Source organism: Phyllostomus discolor, chromosome X, assembly GCF_004126475.2.
Source record: "Phyllostomus discolor isolate MPI-MPIP mPhyDis1 chromosome X, mPhyDis1.pri.v3, whole genome shotgun sequence".
Taxonomy (NCBI): Eukaryota; Metazoa; Chordata; class Mammalia; order Chiroptera; family Phyllostomidae; genus Phyllostomus; species Phyllostomus discolor.
In genome coordinates, this window is record NC_050198.1 from 89,658,504 (window position 1) to 89,676,177 (window position 17,674).

The 17,674-nt window shown below is 45.5% G+C and overlaps 1 protein-coding gene across 1 annotated transcript; it reads left to right on the forward strand.

Moving 5' to 3' along the window:
• Nucleotides 1-8,518: 8,518 nt before the first annotated feature.
• On the forward strand, nt 8,519-13,311 carry LOC114505370 (melanoma-associated antigen 10-like). The gene is made up of 5 exons (XM_028523260.2): nt 8,519-9,035; nt 10,161-10,237; nt 10,619-10,740; nt 11,418-11,491; nt 11,568-13,311. Exon 5 carries the CDS (start codon nt 11,635-11,637, stop codon nt 12,721-12,723), a length of 1,089 nt encoding a protein of 362 aa, XP_028379061.1. The 5' UTR covers nt 8,519-9,035; nt 10,161-10,237; nt 10,619-10,740; nt 11,418-11,491; nt 11,568-11,634; the 3' UTR covers nt 12,724-13,311.
• Nucleotides 13,312-17,674: the final 4,363 nt, after the last annotated feature.

Sequence of the window (17,674 nt, forward strand, 5' to 3'; positions counted from 1 at the left end):
TATTTACCTCAGGAATTTTTCTATTATTCTGATAGTTGTACCATTTAAAATATATTTGAAAATAATATCCTGTCCTGGTATAACTACTATGATATCCCTGCAGGCTTTTTGGTTTGTTGTTTGTCCTTTTGCCATGAGGAAGTAACAGCCTGCAGTTTCTTTCTGTTGTCTATATGATGTGTTACAGATTCTAGAAAATTTTATGTCTTCTAATAAGTATGGCAAAAATTGCCTACTTGTTGTAAATATGAGTTTGTTAGGAGATATTCATAATGTTGGGTTTATGCCCTGTCTGTAAATCTAGTCCTTCCTCTTTTGCTTGAAGATACACTTGGAAATAGAATGCTTCATCACTTAAGTAGTTTTCCATAAAATACCAGAAATAAATAAGAGGCAAAAAGAGTACATGCTAGTGAAATGTATTGAATATAATTAAGTAGCTGTACTACAGAAACTGAACTTGGGGTAGGAAAGATCAGATTTTTTCACAAGATGTTCCAAGGGAAATAGAAAATGACACACTTGAGTATAGACAGAAAATTAGAAATGAAGTGTTCAAAAGCTGCATCAACCAATGGGTGCAACTTTTAATCATCTATTTGTTGCTAATGGAATATGGGAGGCAGTGCCAGAATGAAGCTTGTATGTGGTCTTCCCCAAGTTGCTTTGTCCTTGTCCTAGTCAGTCACCTGTGGGGACCACTGTGCAATCCAGACTTCTAGCACAGTGACTCCTGTAGTGAGGAGAGGCATGGGTACTCTAATGCTGGTAACAATCTTTGGCGTCCCCATCTAAGTTTATTTCTACCCTTGAGTACTTATATTATGTGTCCATCTGTGCACTTAATTCTGGAATGTAGAGTCGAGAATGAAAGACTCACATACAAACAAATCATGCCAAGCCTGGACAAATTGATCAGCAATAGAAGGACAAAGTATTGCCAGCACATACGGGCAAAGAGGGAACACAGTTTGTAGAATGGAGAGGAAAGCAATAACATGAGTTGAAACTTGAAGGGTGATATGCACTCAGGGTCTGGTGAGAAGCACATTTCGTTTGGCATAGTGGCTTTCTGAAGTTTGATTATCTCACAAGACTAATAAGTTTGATTTTTGAGTCAAGGTTAGAGCTGGTAAGAGCGGCACTTTAAGAAAAATGCTTTACTCTTGAGAATGGAGTGCATTACTGAAAGGGCAACACTGATGAAATCACCTTTTCCTGTTAACTCTTTAACCCTATCATACCACACTCCACTCTGCCGCCTTTGGCTTACTCTCTGACTGATTAAAAAAAAAATTGTACACTCTGTTAAATTTACATCTAGTATCCTATCTTGGATTAGATGCTCGCTATGAAAACATTCTTCAGATTCTCATTTACTGGATCCTGTGGGTCCAAGTGAAAAAACACGGCCTTGCCATCTCTTTAGAAGTATCAGGAAGATCAGAGTTTCTGGTTCCAGCCTTCACCTTCCCTATCTACAAATGCATCACCCAAGTATAAAGAATTTTGGAAAGTATAATGTGTGTGGGTTTTCTGAGTGTGGAGTTTCTATTGTTGTTTTTCATTTGTTTTATTTGAATACTGTTTTTACATCTGTAGTTAGCTCTTTATTATTAGATTTAATGGCAGTAAATGAAGGGCGGGCAACTCCAAGAGACAAGTATTGCAAACCTTTGTTATTCTGACTTTGGGAATCATTCTTGACATATCTGTTCCTCATATCAGAAGAATAGCCTGAGGATAGGAAAAGCAAGAAACAAATTGGCCAGCTTCCACCTAGGAAGGATAAAATACGGACTTCTGTAGCCTCCATCTATATTTATAAAATGTTGGGAAATCTCTGGCATTTGTTTAGAAACTATTAGAGACGATGCCTCTGTAGTTTCTATTGCCTGATTTATTGTCTCAGCATGTCTTTCCCAGTGGGGAACATCTGTATCTTCTTGGAAGGAAATTGTTTCTTCCTCCCAATTAAACCAAGTTGTTCTCAAATAGCATCTTGGTCACAGTGGTAGCACATGAGAGAGAGAATGGGAACATTAGACAGGGCAGCCAGGTGGCATTTAAGGTCTCAAATCCAACAGCTCTGAGGCCAAACACACCCTTTGGTTTGATTATTTGAACCATTAATTTTCCTCATTTGTAAAAGGTTAGACTGGAGTTTTGTTACTTATAAGAGAAAGCTGAAGGGATTAAACAAGAAAATAAGAGACAGGCTTGTGGACACAGACAACAGTATCATGATTGCTGGAGAAAATGGAGGGCGAAGGGAGGTAGAAGAGGGTAAAGGGGGGTAAATGTTGATGGAAGGAGACTTGACTCGGGGAGGCGAACACACAATACAAGATACAGATGATGTATTATAACCTATGTAATTTTATTAAGCAGTATCACCCCAATAAATTCAATAACAAAGAAAAAAAGGAGTGTCAAGGAAAACATTTTTAATCTGTTTGCTCTTTTTCATTCCTACCACAATTGCCCCAGCTAATATTCTGAAGACCTCTTACTTTTTTTTTAATGTATGCTTTTTTCTTCATGTTTTTTAAAAATCTTTATTTGCATACTTTTAAAAAAGATTTTTTAAATTTATTTTTAGAGAGAGAAAGGAGGGAGATAGAGAGAGAGAAACATCAATGTGCAGTTGCTGGGGGTCATGGCCTGCAACCCAGGCATGTACCCTGACTGGGAATTGAACCTGCAATACTTTGGTTCGCAGCCTGCTCTCAATCCACTGAGCTATGCCAGCCAGGGCTAAGACCTCTTACTTCTACTGTTAAAATAGTTTCCTGACAAGCCTATCCATGTTCACTGAGGAAGTGAGTATTTAATTGTATTTCAGTTTATTGCAGGTCTGTCTTCATGGATTTGTGATCCATGCAGATGCATAGAGTCCCATTCTTAGAAGGGTCCTGTGCTTTGTTTAATACATTGCTGTTGATATGTTGAAATTCATAATTTTATCTTTAATCTTGTTTTCCATAAGTGATGTGTGATGGGAAAATGAGATACGTGTATCCGCAATGTAGACATGCTAGGCGTGGGCTTAGCACTACAGGCTCAGTGGGTGGCAGGCAATGTGCATGCTGAGCAATGGGCACGGCTGCCTGGTGCATACACTTACACATGCCTAGTATCGGGGTTGTGGGGCTGGGGTCCCAAACAGGGTTGTGGGGCTGGAATCTGGACTCAGATTAGGGGCAGTGATGATGGCATGCAGCAGCAGAAGCAGCAATAGTGATGGCAGAAGCTGTAGATCAGGGGAAGAGGTAATACAACACGTGGGGGAAGTTCTGGCTTTGAAGCTCAAAAGTTGACTTAACCTGTATTTCCTCAGGGCTGGTCCCTGTAACATATGCACACATATTCATTTACTGGCTGAACGCCTGAATAGGAGCTTCTGTACTTAAGCAGTAAAGGTGTTAGTAAATTATTATAAAATAAAAGCACATACAGGGACATTGTAATAACTGCTTTGGGGAGTTATTAGAATTCTTTCAAAAGTTTAGAATTTCTGTTTTTGAAAACTGCTGTGACATTGCAAAGAAAATATCCACAGGCTTAGAAATAGAAATCAAATTTATACACCACTGAAAAGAAGGCTATTTACATATGGAGACTTGAATCTTAGTGTTTCTGCTTCTTTGGTTGAACAGAGTAGTAATACAATGACCTATGGGGAAAATTAAAAATGTATAGTGCTTCCAGAAGGAAGATGCCAAGATAATGAGAGGTCTAAACCCGCACCAAACAATAGTACTTTTTGCAGTGATGATGATGGAAATGTTCTCTGTCAGTGCTTTCCAGTACACTAGCTAATAGTCACATGTGGCTATTGAGAACTTGAAATGTAGCTAGTGTGATTGAAGAAGTGAATATTTAATTTTAATTTTTATTTAAAAAGCAACATGTGACTAGTGGTTAATGTAATGGACAGCAAATGTCTAGACTCTGTGATATATGGTAATCTCCTGAATAAAATGAGTATTTTTATTTTGGATAAGAAAGACTTGAGAAATTGTTGGCTATTTTCAAACATCTCGAGGGTTATCATGTGGTTGTTTAGAAGTACTTGTGATTCCACAAAGCAGAATTAGAACTAACAAATAATTATATGGGGACTAGTTATAGACTTTATAGAAAGAACTTTCTAACAACTAGTGTGTCTAAAACTGAAATGGATGACTAGACTAGATGCCCTTCAAGGTCTCTTTCCTATCCTGTGAACCTATGGTTGGATGATCAAAATGTTGGGAATAGTATACTGTGGAGAGATCTGTTTCCAGCTAGATAGCTATGTAATACTAAGGTCATTTAGGACACACAGGCTAAGTGGACTTGTCTATTTTTCTATTAAATCCTAGGTGAAATATATTCTGTCAATCACTGAGATTAATAGTTCTGTTTTCTACTCACGGTTTTTGAGAAAATTCCATTACTAGAGTAATTTGTGGGCAAAAAGAAAACTAACTTTTCAAGACCTTTTTCTTTAGGCTATCAACACAGACATTCAAAGAGTCCTTTACTTTCCAGCCTTCATAGGTTTCTAAGATCATGTCTCTAAAATACTGACAGGTAAACATTGAGAATGATGCAGTTCCTAAGTTAGATAATGGTTGATGCTAATTACTTGTAAGACTGTAATCTGACTAGGTAGAAGCAGTTACTACACTCAATTTCCATGTTTACATTTGTGCAATTAGGTCTTCTGTGTGATATTCAGCTTAGGAAAAATTATGAAGTTAAAATAATTACATATTTGATTTAACAATTCAAAAGCATTTACAAATTGAGTGATTCAATAACAAATATTTACAGATCATACTCTGATCCAAGCAATATGCACACACTGTGGATACAGTGAGAGACATGGCATGGTCTTTGCACTCATAGAGCTTATAGTCAAATAAAGGAGACAGGCAGGTCAACTGTCAATCACAGCTTGGGAATTAATGCTATGATGACAGGAAGAGCACAGAAAGGGTATGGGAGCCCAGAGAAGGGTGCCTAATTTAGCCTGGACATTGGAAGTTTTGGGATGGGAACGGGATAGTTATTGAACACTTTTCTTTATCAATTTAGATATAATTTTCTCATTTAATCTGTCGATATGGTGTGCTTGTCCTAGATTTATCTGCCCTCGGATACATCCCTTACTTGTCTTCTGCTCTGACCTGTAATATGCACAGGTTGAATCCTGCAGGCTGTAATTCCTAGGCTGGCCATCATTTCCCTACCATTTGGGTTCTGTCAACAGGTGGACCAACAGGAGATTAGAACCCAGCACGTTCCCTATCACTTAAAATGCATACTGTAATATTTAGAGCAGAAATGACGGGATGTCTTGGGTATTGGCATTATTCCAGCAGTACAGGTGGGTAGGTCGATGGGGGTATAGTTAGATTCAGATTGGCCATGCATTGATGATTGTTGAGGCTAAGCATCAGGTAATTGAGTTCATTATACTATTCTCTCTACTAGTGAGTATATTTTAGAATTTCTATAACAAAAATTATTTATTGTAAATATCATGCCATTAAACTTGATATTCTAAGTGAAATGGACAACATTTGATAAAAAAACAAATAGGTTCATCAATAAATAGAGAATTCTCAATGAATAATACAAAGCTCAAGCCATCCTTAAATGCTGTAGAACTAGGGAAATTTGAGATCCAATTCTACCAAATGGTCAGGGAGAACTAGATCAACATCTCATCTAATATCACCTAAAGAATACCAAATGATTCAACTATTTCTCCCAGACTAGCTCTCCTGAATTAAAAGACCAGATGAGGACTCCCTGTGAAAGTAACACTTGAGCTGGGCTCACTCACATAGCAGTCAATGTCTTAAGTAGACTGATAGCATATTTAAAACAACAGTGAATTAAATGAAAAAAGAAAACAGACTATGCCTGAAAAATTAAAACATGACATAACATTAAAAAATACTTTCAACTGTAATCCCCTACATTAAAAATAAATAAAGGGTATTAGTTAGCTAGGGCTGCCATAACAAAGTATCACAGAGTGGCTTGAACAACATAAATTAATTTCCTTAAACTGCTGCAAGCTAGAAGTCCAAGATCAATGTGTTGGCAGGGTTGCTTTTCTCTGAAGCCTGTTACCTTGGCTTGCAGATAGCTGTTGTCTCCCTGTGTTTTCCCATGATCTTTCCTTTATATGTATGTTCTAATCTATTCCTAGGAGGACAATAGTCAGATTAGGCTCATTCTTATGACCTTATTTTACACTAATAACCTCCTCAAAGGCCATATGTACAAATTCAGTTATACCCTGAAATATTCCCTGATCACTTGGGATTGAAGACTTCAATATATGAATATTTGGGTAAGCAATTCAACATACAGAAGGAGTAAAATAGACTAAATTGATAGGTATAGAAAAATGAGGATAAAATAAATTCAATACAAGTTCATGACAATTCCTGTAGCAAATTAATAAAATTACAAGGGTAATTTGATTTCCTAAAATCTATAGGAAATAAAAATTTCCACAAAAGTCAGGGGAAAGACATAGATACGTGCCATCGCCTCTACTGTTCAAAATACACTGGAACACAAAGCCACAGCTGCAATGTCAAAAAAAATAAGAATGATGAATATTGAAAACAAAGAGAGATTAATTGGTGATACAGTGATCACTGTGTAGAAGACAGTAAGCAACAAGCACGTGCAATATTCAACTAAATAAGAAACCTAAAAAGATAGTACAAGTTCATTATAGCACAAGCAACAGCCTTGCCACCAAAAAGCAATCACTAATTAGTACATGTATCAGGATATGTCCCATTCACAGCAACATCAAAAATCCAAAAGTTGCCTGGAAAGAAGCAGCAAATAAATGTATGAGCTCTTCATAGAGGCAACTAGAAAATTTACTGATAGAGTCAGGTAAAATACGTCCCAGGTAAACAGGTCTGTCATATTCATGGATGGAATACACATCACTGTAAAGATGTGAATTCTCATTTACACACTCAAGCACCTTACCTGTAGCTGCCAAGATGACAATTGAGCTGGGGCTGCTGTCGTCAGCCCCCAAAACCAAGCTGGGGAAACCATAGAAGAAAGAATAAAAAACAAACCACACACAAAAAAATCTAAACAACATGTGAGAGACCCAGGGGGAGACTGAGGATTGTGTTGAACTGTCACTTCAGACTGGAGTGAGGGAGTTCTGGGCCTAGGAGAACTCGGGGGGAGTGTGTAACTTGTAATAGAAGGCAGAGGGTGCAATAGGAAGAGGCAAGGGTTTGAAACTGCTGCTTCTGCTCCACTACAGAAACCCAAGGTGACACCTAAGACCACAAAGGCCAGTGGCCCTGGGTAGTGTCAAGACAATGGGAAAGATGGGAGTGATGGTGGCGGTATGACTGGGCGCTGCTAAAAATCACCTAAAACCACTCTAAGGCTGGTCTTCTTTAAAAACATGATTATAGCAGACTTAAGGAATGAACTACACAGAGATTAGTATTCCCATGAATCACACACATACACAATTTTACATATACACTTGGCAGACATGTACAATGTACAGAATATATCTCACTGCGAGGGAGGGTTATAAAAGAGAAAATCACTGCACTGGACAATGCACTGTTAGATAAGCTCAAAAGAGGCAGGAGATCCCAAAATCAAGCCATCCAGCCTCTTTGATGTAGAAAATACATTTTGTAGAATGAAATGTATGCAATAGCAAAATCCTTCCTTCCTAGATAGAGGGGAACCCCCAGAAAGCTGCCCATGGTGTCAGCAGGAGCAGTCCCTGGCAGAACGGTCAGGAAGAAGCGATCTCTCTCCTGTGTCCTCATTCCACAGGGGGAGTCTCAGTGAACCAGGGCCACGGACCGAGCGATGCACCATCAGGTCTGCCAAAGCAAAGGGAGGACATGGCAGCCCTGTCAGGAGCAAATACAAATACCTTGGACTGGTCTGGAAGTATGCCTACATTCTCAGATAGAGGGGGGTTTAAGAGGGCGAGGGGTGGAGTACATTGACCTGGCTGTGCCAACCCTGGCTAGCCCTGTTGCATAGTGGCGCTCTGATGCTCACTCACCATTTCCTCCACCTCGATGTTCTCAGGGTAGGGAGGAGCTTCATCCTGGGCTCAGGGACACAGGTATGCAGAGGGAAGCTGCCCAGGTGGAGGCTGACTGGAGTCAAGGTGAAGACTCTGAGCTAGGACTGAGTCGTTTTTCCACGCAGACACAGTGGGGGTTGATGGTCCCGCCATGCCCGCGCAGTCGTCCAAGACGCCACCAGGCGGTATTCCAGTTGGGGGCGTTCAGGGGCTTTCCTGTCAGAAGCCTGAGAGACGTGAGGTTTATCTCTAAGGGGTGCAGAGTGAGGATACGAGAGAGAAAAGTCCTGGGCTCCGGTAGGTGTCGAGGTGAGGACCTGAGGGAGACAGGGAGACCTGCCACCACTGAGGGTGGGGACCGAGGTCGGTCTTGCCTGCATGCGGCCTCAGTCCTGGGGAAACCCACGCACAGGTGTTCGAACATGGCATTTTCTGCCTGAAGTCTTTGAGAGCCAGAGGGACAGGTGGCTTCTCCTGAAGGGGTCGGGTCCGACTGAGGTCAGCCCTTTAAGGAGGATCTCAAGGGAGGGGTGAGCGGGGCTCCCAAAGGTAGAGGAGTCTTGCGCCACCTCCCGCCCTTTCGGTGAACCCTGAGGAAGCCAGGCAAGTTACCCGGATGTGCAGTTTCTAGAATTCCTTCACGGAGTCCGAGGGGTGGCGCTTTGGCTGGGCAGATGGGGTGGGTCCTAGGCCTGGCCAATCATCAAGGCGAGGACCCTGAGGAAGGCCTGCAAGGACCGCCCACTGCACATAAAGGCACTCGGATTCCTGAACACCCCTGCAGACGTCCGGGAGGTGCTCCAGGCAGGTTGCTGGAGTTTGGCGTATCTGGCCTTTCCGTCTCAGAAGACCGAGGGACCTGGCGTTTTCTCTGAGGGGCGCGGAGTGAGGAAACGTGAGAAAGTCCTGGGCTCCGGCAGGCGCCAAGGTGAGGACCTGAGGTAGACGGGGAGACCTGCCACCACAGAGGGTGGGGGACAAGCTGAGTCCTGCCTGTGGCCCCAGTCGCGGGAAAACCCGCACACAGGTGTTCGGATATGGCATTTCTTGGCTTACGTTTTTTTGAGAGCCAGAGGGACAAGAGGCTTCTTCTGAAGGGGTCCGACTCAGGTCAGTCCCTTAAGGAGGACACCAAGGCAGGCGTGAGGGGGGCTCCCATAGAGAGAAAAGTCTCTCGTACCGCCCCTCCCCCCGCTGCCCTTACTGTGAACCCTGGGAAAGCCAGACAGTCCCTGAACATTCCTTCATGGAGTCTGAGGGTTGGTGATTCACGGGGGAGTGGGGGGGGTGGCAGATGGAGGTGCTCGGGCCTGGCCAATCCGGCCTGGCCAGTCCTCGAGGCGAGGGCCCCAAGGAAGGCATGCAGGCACCGCCCACTGCACACATAGAGGCTCCAGCTCCTCGCTGTCCCTGCGTAGTTCCTGGGGCGCCCCCAACAGGGCTGAGGAATTTGGAGTATCTGGCCCTCTAGCCTCGTAAGTCTGAGGGATGCGAGGTTTTCTTTGAGGCGTGCAGACGTAGGGCAAAGGAGGGAGAAATTAGTTCTAGGCTCTGCCTGGCGGGAAGGTGAGGACCCTGAGGAAGAAGAGGGAGACCTTGAAGGCAGAGGGTGGGGACCAAGCTCCGTCCTGCTGGGGTCCTGGGCAGCTTCGAGCATAGGTGATCAGATATGGCCGCCCCTGTTATCTCAGGACTCTGAGGTAGGTGAGATTCCATCTGCCTGCCCGGTGCCCAGTCAGCAGTGGGAGGAGTCCCAGGCTTTTCCTAGTATTGCCTAAGGGAGGAAAACCTTCCACCCAGTGTACTGGTCTGTAGGGGTGGGGGGAGGGGAAGAAAGCCCTGAGGTGCACTTGCTATTACTTCTGAGAATCCACAGGCAGGGTTTCTGACTATGGTGGGCCCCATCCCTCCTTCCATGCTTGGAATCTCAGGGACCCGAATAGGCATGAGGACATATTTTGAGGGAGGATTGAGCGTATCCCTCATCCCCGAACACACTCCGGGCAGCGGGGTCTGCATTTGTTGTCTTTTTACTTTGTTTGGAGTGTCCCAGGAAGGGGAAGGCCTTGGTCTGAGCTGGTGACATCAGCGGAGGGAAGAGTCCCAGGATCTGTGAGGAGTCAAGGCAAGGTAAGGACCTTGAAGGAGGACTAAGGGTGGCTGGCCCCCAACTCAGACAGAAGGGGCTTCACAGAATCCCACTCTGTCCCCAGTATGCATCCTTGGAGCATCTGGGCAGGAGTGCAGAGATGGGGTGCGCCCCCACTTTCTGTATGGCGTGGGTGGAGGTGTTTCTGGGAGGCGAAGCCTTGGTCTGCGAGGCTGATTTCAAGTCACCAGAGGAGACGGGATGAGGCCCTGCCAGGAGCCAAGAGGAAATGGCTTGAGTGAGGAAAGAGGGAACCCCCATCCCAGCACAGGTGGGGTTCTGCTCCTGCTGGCGGCCCTGGGAGACCACATGCAGGAGCGGCTGGATGTGATGTGTCTTTCCTTTTGTCTGCACGCTTCCAGGGAGGAGAAGGCCTTTGTCTGAGTACAAAGGCAGGTCGGCTGCGGGAGCCACATCAGGTCTGAAGAGGGAGAGGCACACCTCTAGCAGGAGCCCAGGAAAGTGCCCTTGGTGAGGAACAAAGGTACTTCCCACCCTAGAGAGAAGAGACCCTGCAGAGGCCGGCCGTCCTCTGTTCTCAGCTCTAGGAAGACCTAGGCAGGGGTGGCTGGATAGGGGGTGGATGCTCTGACGTTCTGCATGGGTGAGGGAGGTATCCCAGAAAAGTGAGGGTATGTAGTCACAAGTGAGGGGGCCTGTCAGGACCTTTCAGGATGAAAGACAAATACTGGGGTGGTGGGAGGATTGGGGATAGCCCCACCACAGAACTGATGGGGTCCAGCCCTTGCCATCAGCACTGGAAGGGTCTAGTAGGGGTGGAAACATATGGTGCCTCGTCACTGTTGCCCAAGGTTCTCAGGGAGGTAAGGGCTTGTCCTGAAGGGCCTGGACTCGATACGCAAGAGAGGGGCCCCAGGCCCCAAGGGGCATCTGAAGTAAGGGATAAGGCAAACGCTCAGATTGGGGAGAGGGGTCCAGGAGCTGTGAGGAGAGGGCCTTGGTGTGAGGCACAGGTGCCCAGGGCAGCAGAGCAGAGGAGGCCCAAACAGAGCTAGGGGTCAGTGCCAGGTACATGGTCAGAGTGACTACCAAGGGCCCCACCCACAGTTCCAGACCCTACCCGCTCACGGTCAGCCCCCGCAAGCCTTGGGCCGCCCTGGCCAGCTGCACCTTCAAGAGCTTTCTGGTATCTTCCTACAGGTTCCTAGGAGACAAACCGTCCAGGAAGACAGGAGCCCTGTGAGGCCTTAGAGCACCCCCTGACCAGGAGACCTGTAAGTGAGCCTTCCTCAGAGCTGCCAAGGGCACGCTTCTCTGGGAAGGCCACTGACCCTCTCCTCTCTCCCCCAGGCTCGTGGGATCTCATCTCCCATTCTCCTGCTCACACTTCTGCCTGCGGCTCCCAGCAAGACTCAACATGTCTCGCACTTCAAAGTGTCCACGCCTCACACCTGAGCCTAGCTTTCAGGCCCAAAGTGAGATAGGTCTTTCCGTACCTGGGGAGGAGGAGGAGAATTCCTCTTGCTCTTTCACCTTCTCCTACCTCTCCAGCTCCTCCTCATCTTCCTCTCCTGTAATGGCAGGTGCCCGAGAGGAGGAGGAGGAAATGGTGCCAGAGAGAGAGATGGAGAGGAAGGAGGGGGACGGGGAGGAGAAGGAGGAAGAGAAGCAGAAGCAGCCTGCTGCTGAGATGCCAGGTCCTCCCCAGGGTCCTCAGAGATCCATGGCACCGAGCACATCAGCTGGAGGCTCTGGTGGCCAAGAAATGGAGGGAGCGAGCTCTCTGCAGGCCTCTGCAGACCCTGAATCTATGGAGATAGATCCACTAGAAGACAAGGTGGCCAATTTGGTGCATTACATGGTCCTCAAGTATCGATTGAGGAAGCCTGTTACAAGGGCGGAAATGCTCAAAGTTGTTAAGAAAAGGGACAGGCGTCAGTTCCCTGTGATCTTTGAGAAGGCTTGTAAGTGCTTGGAGGTGATCTCTGGCATTGATGTGAAGGAAGTGGTCCCCGCCACCCACTCCTATGTCCTTGTCAACTCACTGGATCTCACCTATGATGAGATGCTTGGTGACTTCCAGAGCCTGCCTAAAAATGGCCTCCTGATAATCATCCTGGGTCTGATCTTTCTAGACGGCAACTGCGCCCTTGAGCAAAACATCTGGGAGTTCCTGAATATGCTGGGAGTGTATGCTGGGAGGGAGCACTTCATTTATGGAGAGCCTAGGAAGCTCATCACCAGAACCTGGGTGCAGGAAAATTACCTGCTGTACCAGCAGGTGCCTAATAGTGACCCTCCACGCTACACATTCATGTGGGGTCCCAGGGCCCATGCTGAGACCAGCAAGCTGCAGGTGCTCGAGTTTTTGGCCAAGATCAAAGGGACCGACCCCACTTCCTTCTCATGCTGGTATGAGGAGGCTTTAAGAGATGACAGAGAGAAAGCCCGCGCCAGAGTTGCCCCCGTGGGCCGTGCTGCTGCCCTCTCCATGGCAAAGAAATAAAGAGTCTGCAGCCTCTCCTCTCCCAGCTGGAGAATGAGCCCCAATCCTCACTCTGTGTGTGAAAAGGGCGCTCACAGTTCCAAGGAGAGGAGGGCCAGAGTCGGGGGCAGGCTGGGGAGAACACAGCGCACAGCAGCTCTGTCTTTGCATTCTGTGTAGGGGACCTGGAGGCTTGCTTACCTTGTTTTTTGCTCCTTTTGCTATGTTTCAAGTGCTGTTCCTTTTAGTAGAAAGTTCATGAGCTTTGGAATCTAAGGTGATGAAACAAATTTGTGTTGCATGCATTGCTGTTTATCGGGTGGAAGAGTGAGTTTTGATATTTGGAAATGTCAAAGTATTTGGGGGACCTTCCATCTTATTTTGTGATCTGGAGGAAAATAACGTGACACCGGTGTAGGAATGTCCTTGGAAATGTGAAAGAATCCCTCCGAAAAATAGAGCAAAACATGTAACGGCTGTTTAACTTTTGGCTTTCTTAACCATTTTACTTTCTTTTGTGAAATTAAAGGAGATGTACCTGGCTTTGCTTGGCTTATTCAAAGAAGTAGGACTAATCTTAGCATATGTTAATAAATAAATTTTAGAAATGTCCACTGACTCCTTTATTTGCCGAACAGTAGTGGTGTATCTTCCCTTTGGAGAGCACTGTGTTGACAGTGAAGGTACTAGGACAAGCAAGACACACCACCACCCAAACACTGGTAGGTAGAGCCTAGGAGCAGTGCTGACATCATCAAGATGGTGAGGTGTCCTCCAACAGCTGTGGGTGGTGGCCGGGGCCAAGCTCTCAGAGGGCATGTTTTCGAAGTAAGAGAAAAGTCTGGAAGAGAAAACTGCTTAGCAGTTACTTTTGGGTCGTGGATGAGCCAGGCAGAAATTGCCACGTGGGGTGGGTATGGAAGAGGTCCCGGCCTCTTGTCCCAATGCAGCTAACACAGTGCATGAACCAGGTGTTCCTGACACATCAACTGCAATGACTTCTTGAGGACAGTGTGATAGACCCCTGAGGTGGTCCCCAGAAGCCACTACTAGGCTGGCACTCTTCCCTGGCCTGGGAGAGCCAGAGCTTGCTCCATTCAAGTGACAGTAAAGGTAGGCTATCTTGACTGTCATTAGTCCAACTCAGACGGGTAAGCCATGTCTAGATTTAGGAGGCAGTGAACTGAATGAAAATAGCATTTTGTGTGGATGAGTATCTGGGAGGGAAGGAACGAGCCAGCCTGGGACTTGGATACTGGGAACTCTGAGTCATATCAGCTGGGGAAGAGTAACCCATACCCAAGTGAATATATCCTCTAAGAGGAAAAAATAGCAGGCTCTATTTGTGAGGCCGCACCTTTGCCTAATTTGACATTCTGCCTCCCGTTGAGCTGCACGTTATCTGAGAACGTCCTGGATGAAAACAAAGCCCCACAGGAGAGGGTGGTAGGAGAGGGTCTGGCGACAAAGTCATATTAGATATTCCCACCCGTCATCAAAGAATCAATCGATGTCAGGTGCTGTGCCAGATGCTTTCCTCACTTTCCATGCATTCTGGCAGTCCTTCCTGCCAGACAGGGCCTATCAAACCCATTCAACAGGTGATGAACCTAAGGCTCATAACGCTCCATAATTTCCCCATGATTTTACTGCTAGTAAGTGACCGGGCTGAGACAGGAACCCTGGTCTGAATTCACCTAGGGCCCTCATGCTTTCCACTCCTAGCCCGAGGCAGGGTTTCTGTGTCTTACTCCTTGTCTCTTCTCAGTACTGCATAAAATCTCTCAGGGGGGAAAAAGAAGGGCCACGTGGCAGGGTACCAGAGGCGGGCCTAAAGAAGGAAAGGGACATGAGAGTAAAACATACATTGGGGATTGTCTGAGCTGTCTTTTGGCTCCTCCAGCTCTGAGCCCTGGTGTAGCTGACTCTGCTCAGGTGCTGGCATTTGCGTCCAGTGCTAGCAGTTGGCAGGAGTGGCAGCAGCCTCTCCCCGACCTTCCCCAGCGTGGCCTTGTTTTGTACTGATCTCAGCCTACCAATAACCAATGTGGTGGCTGGCCCAGCCCTTGTGGTTCTTACTATGACTGCAAGGCATCCTTCGACAGGAATCATTAGGAAACTTAGAGAGGACAAGTTTATTCCCTCCAAGACCTGGACGTTACAGGGCCCAACTGGGGCGACACAGAGAGGGAGGGTGGGGGTGAAAGGGAACAGAGGGGAGAGGCCAGGACAGGGAGAGCACCTGGGGTTCTGCTTTTGTGGAGCTTGAGTGTGGGTGCCTAGGGTTGCATGGGTTCACTCTTGATCATAGCAAGGATCTAGAGCACAGGAATGAGAGGGGGGGAAACCAAGTACCCGAAATGGTCAGTTGCTGAAATCAACCAAGATTTCTAAAACCAAGGAGCCTCAGTTGTGGGGGGGAGGGGTGCAGCAGCCTGGCTCTTTATCTAGTCCAGGGCCTGGCAGTGTGTTTATTAGAGATGGTTGAGAGGGTCATGTTTGAAGTGGTTGCCTGTTGGCAATGGATGCCGGGATGATGAAATCTTAATTCAGGTACTTGCAGTGTAAAAAAGTTAATACATTATATGTTCACATGTGCACTGCAGTCCTCCTGTCCATCTCTGGAGCGTGGCCTATTGCCTAGGTCTTCATTATGTCTTTCTTCTGAATGCTGTGTCCAGCTCCTAAGTGGACAATCAGAACCACCTGCATTCCCCCTTTACAGAACAGTCCTACTGACTGCAAAATCTCCCAGGCTGTTACATCAGTCATTCTGGAGCCCTGATGGAAACAGTCCCTTCATGTTAAAAGTTTGATTTGGACAGTGTTGTTTGGAGTGACCTATAGTGACTTGAATGCTCATCCCCAAAATATATGTCCAAGTCCTAATTTCAAGTATCTGCATATGTATTCTTACTTGGAAATAGTCTTTGCAGATGTAAGTGCATTAGGAATCTTGAAATGAGGTTGTCTTTTATTTAGGATGGGCCATACACACAGAAAGAAGATGGAGATTTAACACAGAAAGACATAGGAAGGGAATGTGAAGAATGAAGGCAGTTTGGAGTGATCCATTTACAAGCCAAGGAATGCCAAGGATCACTGGTAATCACCAGGAGCTAGGAGAGAGCCATGTGATGAAATTATCCCTCATGGGATAATTTCAGAAGGAAATTCCTTCTGGATTCCAGAAGGAATTCCAGAAGGAACCAACCTGTTGACAACTTTATTTTCAGACTGTTAGCCTCCAGAACTATGAGAGAATATATTTCTATTGTTTCAGCCAGGTTGTGGTAATTTGTTACGGCATCCCCAGGAAGCTACTACATGGTCATTCTCCAAGTGTATTTAACAAAGTCTCTAAGTGTTTTTCTTTCATTTTTTTTCAGACATTAATTATTTACCTTTAGAGAGAGGGATAAGGAGGGAGAAGAAGAGGGAGAGAAACACCAATGTGTGGTTGCCTCTGGCACACCCTTCACTGGGGACCTGGAACACAACCCAGGCATGTGCCCTAACTGGGAATGAAACTGGCGACCCTTTGGTTCACAGGCTGGCACTCAATCTACTGTGCCACACCAGCCAGGGCTGTAAGTGTTTTTCGAATGGGCTTGTGAGTAGAGTGACTTGGGACATGATTTACTGATTATTAGGGTCTAACTCTTAACTTAGATTATTTTTGAAACCACCCTGACATTTGCAGTAGGATTTTAATGGGATGGCTGTTTAAAATTGGCCACTAAACACATACAGAAATGAATGACTTTACTCACACATTTAAAAACAAAAGCCTCCCTCATAAAGGGTAGATTCGGAAAAACCATGGAAATCTCTGTGTGATCAAACATCTACAGAGGCTGAATTCTTACAATCTTTGGAGTCCTTCCAGAAGGTGAAGAACAGTTTCTTAGCAGTCATACTAATTCTTATTTAAAAATAAAAATCAGCCATTATTACAGACTGCCTGTTTGTGCCCCCTCAGAAATTCCTGTGTTGAAACCATAACATCCAGTGGGGTAGTATCAGAAGGTGGGGCCTTTGGGAAGTTACTAGGTTTTGATGAGGTTATGAAGGTGAAGACCTATGATGACATTAGTATCCTTGGCTATGTGATGATTAAATGAGAAGATGGCTGTCTGCAAAGCAGGAGAAAGGCCTCACCAGACACTGAGTGTGCTACCACCCTGATCTTGGATTTTGCAACCCCCAGAACTATGAGAAATAAATTTCTGTTGCTTAAACCACAAGATATCTTGCTATAGCAGTCTTGGCTGACTAAAACAACTATCCTTCCATTGCCCTTTGTAAACCTGCTCCACAGGAAAAGACCCCTGTAGAGGTCTTCAGGAATGTTCAGTCATGCGGAAGGTAGCAGAAAATCATAAATTAATATTTTGAACATGCATCATCACAGGGAAAGAGAAAATCCGCAGTCTTTTGAGATTATAAAGGTTGTTGCAAAGAGCAGTGCAGTGCTATTGAGTGAAAAAGGGTGGGTTCTTCCTGCTAATATATACAGGATCCTTTGAAAACGAGATGTGGTCCTATATTTGAAAGCATGTATCACATTATAGGCTCTTGGAAAAGTTGGTGAATTTCAAGTAAAAATTGATTTTCTCAAACACTCCTTTAGGAAATGAAGAGGCCCTGGCTGGTGTGGCTCAGTGGATTGAGTGCTGTCTTGTGAACCAAAGGGTCTCCAGTTTGAGTCCTAATTAGGGCACATGCCTGGGTTGTGAGCCAGGTCTCCAGTAGGGGGTGGGTGAGAGGCAACCACACATTGATGTCCCCCTCTCTTTCTCCCTTCCCCTCTGTCTAAAAATAAATAAAATCTTAAAAAGAAAAGAAATGAAGAGGGCTGTTGTCATAACAGATTATAATAGTTGCTTTTTATTGAACACCTACTATATGACAGCTTATGAGAGAAACTACAAGTGCTCATTCACATCTTGTCTTTCCCTCCTTCCTGGAA

Excerpts from the sequence above, each read along its gene's own strand:
- LOC114505370 (XM_028523260.2), top strand. The coding sequence starts at position 11,635 with ATGTCTCGCACTTCAAAGTGTCCACGCCTCACACCTGAGCCTAGCTTT.